This window comes from Pipistrellus kuhlii, unplaced genomic scaffold, assembly GCF_014108245.1.
Source record: "Pipistrellus kuhlii isolate mPipKuh1 unplaced genomic scaffold, mPipKuh1.p scaffold_m20_p_7, whole genome shotgun sequence".
Lineage (NCBI taxonomy): Eukaryota > Metazoa > Chordata > Mammalia > Chiroptera > Vespertilionidae > Pipistrellus > Pipistrellus kuhlii.
Window position 1 is genome coordinate 56820641 of NW_023425573.1, and position 12635 is coordinate 56833275.

The window sequence follows — 12635 nt, forward strand, 5'->3', positions numbered from 1 at the left end:
ACTTCAGTATCTAACCTTGGACACATTCTGCTTACAAGTTAGCACTACAGTGTAATTTCAACATGGTGTGAAGTTACTTGTGTTACTATTCATAATAATCTCCCTGGGAGATGAAATTCAGGTAGAAAGACTTCATCTAATTAGGAAAAAAATATTTTAAAGAGTCTCTATATATAAAAGCCTAATATGCTAGGTGTCTGACTATTCAACCATTCGACCAGTCACTATGACACACACTGACCACAAGGAGACAGATGCTCTGGGGTTAGCTTGCTGCTGGGGTCCGGCCAATTGGGACTGGGTGAGACAGCCCCAACTGATCCTGAACAGGACTGGGCAAGACGGCTGGACATACCTTGGAGCCCTCCCCGGCCGCGAACGTGCACCTGTAGGGTCCTTCAGCCTGGCATGCGCCCTCTTGCAATCAAAGACCCCTCAGGGGATGTCAGAGAGCTGGTTTTGGCCCTAACCGCACAGACCAGGCCAACAGACCCCACTAGTGCACGAATCCATACACTGGCCCATGGAATTTGTGAACTTGGGGAGGGGGGTTGCGGGGGGGGGGGGGGGCCCTCAGCATGGCCTGCACCCTCTCGCAGTCCAGGAGCCCTCAGGGGATGTCCAACTGCCATGGAGGTGGGTGGGAGAAGCTCTTGCCATTGCTGCTGTGCTCGCCACCTGTGAGCTCAGCTTCTGGCTGAGAGGCACTCCCCCTGTGATCAGTGTGCATCATAGCAAATGGACATTCCATTGTTCTGTTGCTTTGCATACTACCCTTTTATTATATAGGATTCTTAACAAAATGCTTCTAATATTCCATAAAGCCAACAAGAGAACAATGGAGTATACTTATGCAATACAATAATTTAAAATACAATATTCTCATTTGTGCCTGCAAGTGATCCATGTCCACTACATATCAAATTATGAAATACTTAGTTTCCATCCACAATGAAAGGATAATAAAAGATGGAGGCATGACTGCATAATAGTTAGGGACCCTCTGGATCCAAACTATCTGAGACCTTTGGCAAGTTAATAACCATTAGCAAAATGAGGACTGTGCACAGGTCGGTAAGGGGAGGTCCCTCAGCCGGGCCTGTGCCCTCTTACAATCCAGGACCCCTCAGGGGATGTCGGGCCTAAACCAGCAGTCAGACATCCCTCTCGCAATCTGGGACGCTGCATGCACCAGTGACCATACTTTTAATACAGGTGAAAGGCATCTTGCTGTTGTGTGGGCATCTACATTTTTTTGCTCTGATTATAAAAAGTAGTACATAATATGATCCTTCTGAGGCGGTGGTACCATTTTCCCCATCTTATGGAAAAACTGAAGCAGAGATAAGTTAAGTAATTGGCTTTGTTACACAGTTATAAGTGTCAGAATCAAGTCTGACCACAAAATGTGTAAGCCAGAGTCCATGCACGTCATCGCTGCATCATCCTGTTGTTTCAGTGTTAGAGTAGCCTAGCCAGGTTTTAATTTTTAAATCTAAGAGCCTGTTCTCAATATATAGGGTAGGGTCCCTAGGCCTGGATGGCGATCAGGGCCCTCTGTGGGGCAACTAGTGGTGTGATGGGGGGGAGGGAGGGGCGCCTACTGGCACCTCCCTTCGCCGGCCAGCCTCATCCCCCAATTCCCCTGCTGCCCACTCACCAGCCCCGTCCTCCTGCCACCACTGGTGGGGCGATTGGGGAGTGGAGCTGCCCGCTTGCTGGCAGGCCCCGCCCACCAGTCACACCTCTGCCACTGGTCGCCTCTCTGCCTGCAGGCACCTGCCTTGGTTGGCCTGGCACTGCCCACTCGCCAGCCCCTCCCACCCCTGACAGGTCATTCCACAGGTCATTCTGCCACTTGGTCAATTTTCATATTAGGGTTTAATATAAATAGATATGTATATTGTGTGTTGTATTATATGTATGGATAATAGATGGACTCATATTATTACTCATATAAGTAAAACACCTCTACCTGACACAATAGAAGCATCAAATAAAATGTTATCTACTGTTATTATTAATCTTACATTAATATCACCCAAATATTTGTGAATCTTGGAACATCAGAACAGACTTTTCCTCTGAGAACTAAACTATTAATATATAGTATCTGCAATTCTACCAAAAGTAATAAACTTTTGCATAGACTCTAAGAAATAGGCTTTAGAAGAGTCAGGAAGGGTAAAATCCAGATATATTACAATGAAGAAGTTGATTATATTGTAACTTTGGAATAAGGAAGATCTACCATCTAGGTACAGTGGTGAAGCCAGCATCATCCAACTCAGCCAGGATTGTAATACATGCATGGCTTTAGCCACAGGGGTGTAGACATGAGAGAAAGGGAAAATGAATCATCACAGATCTATACCACAGTCATTCTCAATGGAACAAAACAAAACAGAAGATAGCTTAGGGGTGTATTAGATCAGGGTTTTATGAGGTCAATCCCTTTAAAAAAATGTTTTTTCAACAGTAAACCAATTATTTAGTGTTAACTGCCTCTGAAAATTCAACAAGCAATATCTGAAGCTATTAACACTCAGAATAGAACAAAAATGAGTAAGTTTGATAAAATACTTCCAAACAGCAATTCTGAAACAAAGCACATTACTCTCATTCTGTTTGCTTTTTTTTTTCCTGATTACGTCAATGGTATATTAAAAGTTAACCACCTAGACATTAATTAAATTTTTTTAGAATCTTCATCTTCACTTTGCATGTCTTTAAAATTTTTAGTGGTAAAAGATCTCCTATATGTTCATTTACTTTAATTTCACCACTCTAAAAAAACATAATAACTAGTATATCATTAATTCCATTTCTCAGATGAGAAGGCAGACTTAACCAGGCGGACCACTTTCCCTGGTACCACAAGAACCACCTTGAAACATATGGCTTATATTTTCAAACTGGAGTTACAAAGACCAAGCCAGTTGCAACCTTTTAAAAGTATTTGTGCAGATCAGGAATCTATAATAAGCATACCTGTATTGGAAATATTTTCACAGCTACATATTCATTGAGCAACTGGGCTTTCCAGACACAACCAAATCTTCCCCTTGCTTTCACTTCTAGTAACTGCAGTGGCTTCAAACCTAGTAATGGAGAAGGTGGGGGTGGTCCTGGGTCCTACAGATAAATAACAATAATAATATTAAAAAGCAGCACTTCATACTTATCTCTCTAAATGTGAGGGGAAAAGTTGAGTATACTGAGGAATCAATTGACAGAAACGGTAAACACATACAAATGGCATTAGCTTCAATCTTGCCCAAACTGAGTTCTCAACCATTCCTAATTATCTATAGTAATCACAAGGCAAGCAACTTGAATTGAGAGTTCTCAGAAGAACATTCGGCAGTATTGCTATCTATGTATAGTGGAGAAAAAGATCTAAAAATCTTTTTGAGGCACTGTCATTAATTTTCCTGACTAAGACTTTCTGTGGCCTCTAGTATACCTCTAGTATTTCAATGGTTTCATTCAGGTTGATACTTCTTTACAGAATGAGGATTCAAAAAGTATCAGAAACAGCAAATTATGGCTGTGTCTCAAAGAAAACTTGTCCTCAAAATCCACTTCTTTTCCCAATTGCTCTTTAAAACGTTTCTTCAATTAATCTCAGAAATACCCACAGTGATTCTCAAATAAGCACATAAAAGAAATGTCAGTTAACGTTGCTATAGCCCAACTGTTCCATTCATTCTATTGTTTCAACCTTTTGCTTATAATTATTTCCCAAAACTGATCTGAGATAAAAATTATTAGTGTTCTGGGACTGACTGGCAAAGAAAGTACAAATAATAATCAAGAAAGTGAGTGGTCATCCTGGTAGGTGATACAGACTTTAGGTAAAAGAAAGAAAAGTGAGTGTACCGCTTTAGTTAACTTTTTAAAATGGAGTAAATACAAATAGGAATACAGCATTTACAAAGGATAAGGGAATCCTCCCTACACAGACTGGAGTAGCAACCCTTCACTGAAAGTATTATATCAGTTCAATATCTGCAAGGAAAAAAAAGATATACTAGGAAGCCTTTTGGAAAGTTTCCAGAAGAAAAAAAAAAGTAAAAGTCTTTGAAGGGCTGCATAATGAGTATTATAGAGAGCAACTAAAATTTCTGTGACTGCAGCAACAGACATTATGACACTGGTGGCACGTGGAAACAGTACGTCACCCCTATATCGATGCACCTCTCTCTGCCTCCTCCCTTCGCGTAAAAAGAAAAGTTCTCCTCTTCTAATGCCTCAAGACTGTTAGTGCTCCCTTCAGGCATTAGTCAGCCCACCAGTGCCACTAGAGATTTTAAAAAGTTAGCCTCTACATTAGAAGGACCCTAAAGAATAGAAACACTGCAATGTATTAGAGAAAAAAACAAACAAACATGTAATTTCAACTAAAGTAGACAATCTTTTACAAAACAGTTTCAGAATTCCTATGTTTTAAAACAGTAAGATAACTACAAGACTTCCTGTGACTCATTTCAACCACAGGTATTTATTTTTTTAAATGTCTATAGAAGTTGTTTTTCCATCACATATTCAAAACATGAAAGGTTAGCAAAGCTGAAGAGTATTTTTATTTAACAGGGATGAATCCAGGAAGTCAGATATAAATCTCATAGACGTATGCCCCTAACGTTAATATCTTCAGTAGGAGAGGACACCAGGATCTCTGGAAAGGTTTTAGTAAAACTTAACCCTCCCTATCTCATTCTCTGACTGCTCATTTAAACTCTTAGCTTCTACTGCTAAGAGTTTGTTACTTATGGGAATGTGGAGTCAGGAAGGGGGAAAAAAGTTGAAAAAGACTCTTCTAGAGGCAAAGAACTCAGTGCTGAAAATCCAAGAATTATTGGATAAATGCATAAAAGAAAATTTATGCTAACTGAACAAGTTCCATTTGAAAAACTAAAGTAACTAAAAAATTAATGTCAATGATTTCCCCTCTAGAGGTAAATTAGAAAACTTGAATTTTCAAAGTTGGGATGCCAAAAACTAAAAACTACCAATAAGGGCTGAAAGCTGAAGGAAAAAATAACCAGATAAAGGGTAACATGGCTCTAAATTTAAACACTATAATTTTTAATAACATATATAAATTAACTGATAATGTCTCTAGATAACATACATTGCTCATTCTCAGTTCTAGAGTACCAACTACCTGGAAATGATGTCAAAAAAACAGGATTTAGATTACTTAATTCACAAATCAAATTAAGAATATGTCGGCAGTTCAAAACATGATTTAACAGAATATTAATCTTAATTTTAGGAAACATAATAAATTTTAATGTCTATGCTTAGAAAAGAAATAACTGAGTGTTTTCCAAACGCAGAGATAAACTTCAACGTTCCCAGGTTTCCAAGGCTCTGTTTAACAAGTTTCTAAGCTCCCATCATTTCACTGAGAAATCTTAGATAACTCTTGTAATGATATCACCATTATATCATAGCCTGAAAAAACCACCATTGTCAAAATTATTTATAAGTAAAAAGCTTAAAAAAGAACACTGGCCAATTTTCAAAGGAGGATATAAAGCTCTTCAAAAGTACATTTCTATAGAGCATCAATAAGAAATGTTGTTTATAAATAACATCCTATAATACTTAAAAGGCTGGGTTAAAAAACTAGTAACTATATTAGGTATCACTATTTGAAATCTATAACATCAATTAATCAACATATATTTTCCTTTTTCAATTAAAAATCAGTAGAATGTCCTTCTGTTTCATAATTTTAAGTTCTTTATTAAGCTTTAACTGAAGCTCTAATATTTAGCTTTTACTTATTCTGTAATCCAAGATTATAAGAGATTTTCAGTTTATTAACATCATTATACTAATTTACCCACACAAAAAGCAATGTTCTATTCTAGAAATAAATATTTATACCTTTAAAGTATATGAATACCTGGGAAGACTAATTCAGACTTAAACTTCAAAATGATAGCAACTTTTGTAATGTTATCCGTAAAATAGGGATTTGCCCTGCCATGCAGAAAAAAACTACTTTCAGGTGGGAGCAGCTATGAGGACTGCAGAATTCCTAAAAAATCTCCCTAATTCTCTGGTTCTTTTGCAGTATCCATACTAAAAGATACACATTAGAACATGGCTCTGATTGCATCCCTTCTTTACCCATTTATGCGTGAAAATTATGGTATCGTGAGACATTATATTATGAAGCAACAAATGACTACAGTTGGAAAAAGTGCCTCCCACCCAACACAATAACACTGCTGTAACCAATACCTGAATACATTGTTCAAAGATAGAACTTCAAAGAAGTGATCATTTTACTTAATCTGAATTCTCCAGATGAAGGCTGAACTCTAATTAAAGTTTTAAACTAGCACACAGCAAAAAATCAGATTTCACTTCACTAGCTAGTCCATTTGCTAAAGATGACAAAGATGAAAGAAACTACCTGAAAATAAAGATTACACATTAAAAGATAATGGATTCAATCAGAAAGTCAGCCCCTGTCAAAGGTGAGGACATGCTAACATTTAAGCTAATGATGTTATATAAAAATTAACCAATACAAAGATTTTAAGACTAAAAATCTTGCCATTAGGTATTAACTTCAAATCAACTAAAATAGTCGTGTCTACATGCCACCTCAGATAAGTATAAATATTGTTAACAATCCATTAAAACCAAAAACTATTACTATGGCAAATCAATCATGTTTTCAATATTAAAAGTTGGGGGGGAAAAACTTCATAACATAAATGTATAAACTAAAAGGATGCACAATAAAGCAATAACAAATAATCTAAGAACAAAATGTTTAGTATGCATCCACAAAAAAGTTCCACAACCATAAAACAAACATTAATGCATCTTACCTCTATCATTATATGAAAGGCGTGCTTGTGAAGAAAAAACACAGGCAAAAGAAATTACGATTTATATCCAGAATGAAATGAAAAATGACATATCAGTTATAAAAGTGAAGGAAGAAGGATAATGATTTAGCTTTTTTAAAATTGGCAATGATCCACTGTATAATATTTCTAAAATGAGACTTGAGAACACTTTCCTTATAAAACAAAGGAAAGTAATATTTAAAAAAACAAACTGGGACATTACCTATCTGACATTACCTATCAGCTAGATGACTCTTGTATAACCCCGAGTTACCTGATTGAATAGACTTCAAGCTAGAAAATAAACTAAACCAAATCTTAAATAACTGTTACTTATTTTTCTAAAAACTTAGAGTGTCTTAACTATAAGAATACAAAAAGTAATTTGAGAAGAAATGCATGGAATTGACTTCTGGACACCAGAGGGCAGTATTGCCTTTAACAACATTTAAAGGAGCAGCACTATTTAGCTCAGACCACACTCTGACAGTTATCTTTAGAATCTCTAGAATCTCTTACTTCCTGAACTGCTTGCTGCACATCCCTTTCATCGAAGGCAGTAGAAGCATAACAGTGAGACAGAAAACTGTTTCCGGTACCAATGTGAATGTGTGCAACAACACACTAGGGTAAAAAAAAAAAAAAAAAAAAGAAAAGGGAACACTAAGAATCAGAATTAAATAGAAAGAGTGACAGACCAGGCCTACTATTATTCTACTTCCCTAGCCACAGCAACAGTAAAGAATTCAAGCAGTGGTGGGAGAGAGAGAACAAGTATCCATACATACTTTTCAATCTGAGGACACTCATAGAGAACAAGATTTTCAATGCCTTAGTCATCACAAAATAGGTAAGGGTCCAAATTTAAAATTAAGAGAAATACTGTCACCAGTGTAAGGGAAGGCTATGAATCCCTCCAATCACTGATCATATTCTCCAGTTTCCAATATTTCTACAGAGAAAAACAGCAACAACAAAAATATTTGACAGCTCATTTATCTATACCAGTTGCTTAACTAGATTTCTGCCTTTTTTTTTTTTTTTTAATGTATTTTATTGATTTTTTTTACGGAGAGGAAGGGAGAGGGATAGAGAGCTAGAAACATCGATGAGAGAGAAACATTGACCTGTTGCCTCTTGCACACCTCCTACTGGGGATGTGCCCGCAACCAATGTACATGCCCTTGACCAGAATCGAACCTGGGACCTTTCAGTCCGCAGACTGACGCTCTATCCACTGAGCCAAACTGGTTTCGGCTGCCTTCTTAATTTTTACCTGTGACAATTCAGGATTATTTATAATTCATCTAAAAGGCTTAGCTAATCCTACTACTAAAACATCTTATCAGTACTCCACAGTAAAATTCATTTCTCATAAGAAATACATGCCACATGAATAACTAGACTATAACTTCCCAAGGTTTAAGCATCTCCCAGGTTTTGTTTCATACCGGTGCTTTTGGAGATAAAGATGCCACTGTAAATAACATTGTGCAAGCAGGTACCATTTATGAACCTTACCAAAAAGTATAAATTTGTTCAATGTACACATTAGAATAAACTATAGAATGATGCAAACTATGTTTGACACACCAAGAACAAGCCTCAATGTATCAACAATGTTATAAAATAAAAGGGTCCAAACAGAATCCAAAAAAATAGATTCACCAAAATACATAAATAGATAGAAAGGAACCAAACAAAACAGCATGGATTCACAACATGGAAAATGGAACTTGAATGTCACTAACTATAACTGGAGATAGCAGTGAAAACCAAATAAGCACATTAATGTCAAATAATTAGGTTTGATGAATAAAATTCTTTTAAAGAAAGACTTAAGGGGAAAAAAATAACCGTCAAACATCAGAAAGGAATGAACAGTACTTCTCCCTGATTCAACCAATCGTTACTGAGTGCCTATTTTCTGCCAGGCACTGACTTGACTATCCAGGCTCTGGTGACACTTACTATAGTGTAGGTAAGAAAGACTAAACTAATCAAAGATTACACTCATAAATGCATAATTATAAAGAACAAGAAAAAGGAATTCAGTACTTTGAGCACCTGTAAGGAGAAATCTTACTTAAACTGGCAAGTTAAATAAGAGAAGAGGATCCTTAAGAAATGAAATAAGTATTAAAGCTAGCAAGATAAGGGAGAGCATTATGCTAAGCGAAATAAGCCAATTAGTGAAAGATAAATATCACCCACTCTCACTCATCTATGTAATATAAACTGATGAACAAAAACAGATCCTGAGACAGAGAAGCATTGATCAGATCGTCAAACCTCAGAGGGAAGGTAGGGGAGGGTGAGAGTAAGGGGAAGAGATCAACCAAAGGACTTGTATGCATGTATATAAGCCTAACCAATGGACACAGACACCAGGGGGGTAAGGGCATGAGTGGGGGGAGGGGGAGGGGAGAGATAAGGACACATATTAATACTTTAATCAATAAAGAGAGAGGGGGGGGGGGGAAGCTAAGGTACAAAAGCAACATGAGGACCTATCTTACATTTCTGGCTTGCACAACCAAATGATTATTGGTTCCATTTACTGAGAAACAGGTTTGAGAGAGTGCACTATCCTTAAATGTTAAGTGCTTAGAGATATTGAGGTGGAGACATTTAGTAGCCAGTAAGATATACAAAACTGGAATACAAAGAAATCTTCCTAGAAATAGGGATTTAGGTTCATTTACATACTATAAATATATATGATATAGAATATATATTTTCCCCTACTTAAACTATTCTGATATCACTCAAAAACTTCTTAGAACTATTAAGAATTAAGAATACTCTATCCAAAGTATTTGAAAACTGATAAATTCTAAATTTATCTCCTCTTAGTCATGTAGTTATCTTACATTCTAAGAAACTTTACAATCGCTAATTATAAAAAGACTATTGCCAAGTAGATAGAAATAGAATCTATAAAGAAATAACACAGTGTGTGTATGAGGACAAATGTGTCTGAGCTAAGGAAAGCAAGACATTATACATTAACAGATTCAATAATAAGGATACTGTCAAATGCACAGCCATGATTCCAATCCAAATAAAGTTTCAAAATTCTTGTGATATATCAACTCCTACTTCCTACAGTTTCTCTCACTTAATCATCCTGAAAGCAAAGCAAAAACAGACCAAGATGGATGAAATTAGAATTCTGAACACGTTCCCTAAGAAGCTGTGAGTTCCTTAGGGTAACCAGCCCTGCGGTGAAAGTCTGAAAGAGATGTAGGGATGCCCATTCTCCTTTTAGTTCCTGCTCAGTAGCATCAGATTTTACTGGCATGAAAAATTTTTGTACATTTCAGCACTTGTATTCTGCAAGTAAGGCTGAGAAAAGGAAAAGGACCATGATGCTATACATTAATATATTGTGATATGGTAAAGTGGTTATGCTTAGCTTTAAGTCTATTTATACTCACTATAAAAACTTTTTTAAACGTAATTTATGTACTGTGATCTTTACTCTCACCCTATTTTAGTTTTTTATGAACCCCACATTATTTACAGAAATAAGCCATTAAATTGAAATTAATTCAATGTATTTAAATCCTTGGATATAAATGAACAGGCATTTTTGCCAATAAGCAAACTGACTCTAGGCTTATTTACCTATCTTTGTCTTGGTTTTCTTATTCTATAAAATAGGATTTAAAACAGGACTTAAATCATGGGATGTTGAAAGATTAAATGAGTTAATCGTAAGTGCTCTGTATAGTACTTGAGTCAAAATGAAATCTTTTATTACACTAAATTAATCTCAAAGTACCCTGTTTCCCCGAAAATAAGGCAGTGTCTTATATTAATTTTTGCTCCCAAAGATGCGCTAGGTCTTATTTTCAGGGGATGTCTTATTTTTCCATGAAGAAGAATACCGTACACATTTATTGTTAAATGAAAAATAAAGGAAATTTATTACCTGTATACGGTACGGTAGTATGGTAGTTGTCAACACAAACCAGACAAACTGTGAATCCTACAGTATCAAGAATTTACTCATTTATTCAATGACAATCATGTCATCATCTTCTGGAACATCATCATAACAATCCAATTCCTGAGTTTCCTGGTGAATTTCTTGTGACTCCATTTCTTTCAGAATCAGTGGACCAAATCTCTCATATTTAGCCTAGGGGGGCCTTATTTTCGAGGGGATGCCTATATTTCACTCAGAAGGAAACCTGTAAGTAGGTCTTATTTTCGGAGGATGTCTGTCTTTTGGGGAAACACAGTATTGACATGTACCTACAATGGTTTCAATGACTGATGCATTTTGAGTACAATTTTGAAATTGTTATTGTGTTAGCAATAATAGCTAACGCGTATTGAGGACTTAACATTATTAATTGAGCACCCCAGATGTGGCTCTTCTCCTAATCACTACAGAGCTAGAATCAGGTACTTCTCCTTTCCTCCATCATTGCCCAAAGTTATTGAAGCAACTCCCTTCTTACTCTGATATCCTTCATTTCCAAACTGTAAAGTCAAACAACCAATGAACCAACCTACTTTTCATTCATCTAAGTATTAACTGTGGGCTCCAAAAGGGCTACTAGCAAGGACTGTCCTGCTGCTACTTACCACTGCACACCCAGCATAGTGCCTGGCTCACGATGGGCCCTCAAGCATTAGGTGAGTGTGTAAACAAAAAACAAAACAAACAAACTTGCATACCTCCCAGACTATCTGATATGAGCAGCCTTCACTAATAAATGGACTTTTTTTTTCATTTTTATAATCTCAAGTTAATAGAAAAAGATTTGATAGCAATGAAGTAGCTAGGAGTAAAAAAACAGATCCTGGATGAGATCCTGGAATAAAGAATAGAGAGAAAAGCAAAAGCAAACTTACTTCTTCCTATCTACCATCTCCTTGCAGGCAAGAAGAAATAATGTCCTCTGGTCTACATGCATCAGCCCCATTTGTAAATTGGCAGAAAGGGTCCTCTCCATAGGTCAAAGAAAAACTGAATTCAACATTTTTTAATTTAAATGAAAGTCAGTCTTAGAAACAAGGTGCTTTAATTTTAATGTACAGCATTAACTTACTTTAAGCTTTTGACATAGCTTTTTTTTCTTTTCCCCCCTTCTTCCCTTCCCTTCCTTTTGCTTTTGAACACAGCATTTCAGCCAATCTCCAAATGGCTCTATCTGTGTATATGCAATTGAAATAGCTTACATATGCCTAATGATAGTAATTTTTTTTCAAGCTGTATGTCTATGGATAATTTATGACATTTTTTTCAACAATTAGTATAGAAGCATATATAAAAGTAAGTTTTAATTTAGATTACCAATATAAAAACAATCACACAAAGGTGGAACACAGAAGGAAGAGACATTTGTAATAGCCCTGTACTATTTCTAAAGCATGTACCCTCCCCGCAAAAAAAAATATATATCTTCAAGCATAAAACAATAGCATTATATCACCATATTTTAAGCATGCTAAAATAATAAAGTGAAAACATTTGTGGAATGTAGGTTCCTGCTCTTATCAGAAACCTAACACAAACTCTAAGCGAATAATTCAAAAATTTTTGATATTTTAAGAGCACACATTAAAGTTCCACTACATTTCATCTAAAATCAGCATCATTTAATCAAAATGAGATCGATTAGAAGTACTGAGCTGAAAAGCTGTCCTTAGTATACATCGTGGAGTAACATTTTACAGTTTAAAAAAGAGGGGGAAAACAAATGAGATTCAAGATGTCAAGGGATATACACCAGCCTA

The 12635-nt window shown here is 36.2% G+C and overlaps 1 protein-coding gene across 4 annotated transcripts in view; it reads right to left on the reverse strand.

Annotated features, from left to right (window-relative positions):
- ACVR2A (activin A receptor type 2A) overlaps positions 1 to 12635 on the reverse strand; it is a 91953-nt gene that overhangs the window by 15087 nt on the left and 64231 nt on the right. For 3 of the 4 annotated variants that reach the window (XR_006740504.1, XM_045575578.1, XM_045575577.1), the window contains 2 exons: positions 6861 to 6884; positions 2992 to 3135 (listed from right to left, as the gene is read on the reverse strand). Coding sequence is in view for 3 of the 4 variants with exons in the window: in XM_045575578.1 (XP_045431534.1) it covers positions 2992 to 3135; positions 6861 to 6884 (168 nt within the window). In the remaining variant the exon portion in view is untranslated. The remainder of the gene's footprint in view (positions 1 to 2991; positions 3136 to 6860; positions 6885 to 12635) is intronic. The other variant, XM_036421218.2, reaches the window with a different exon arrangement.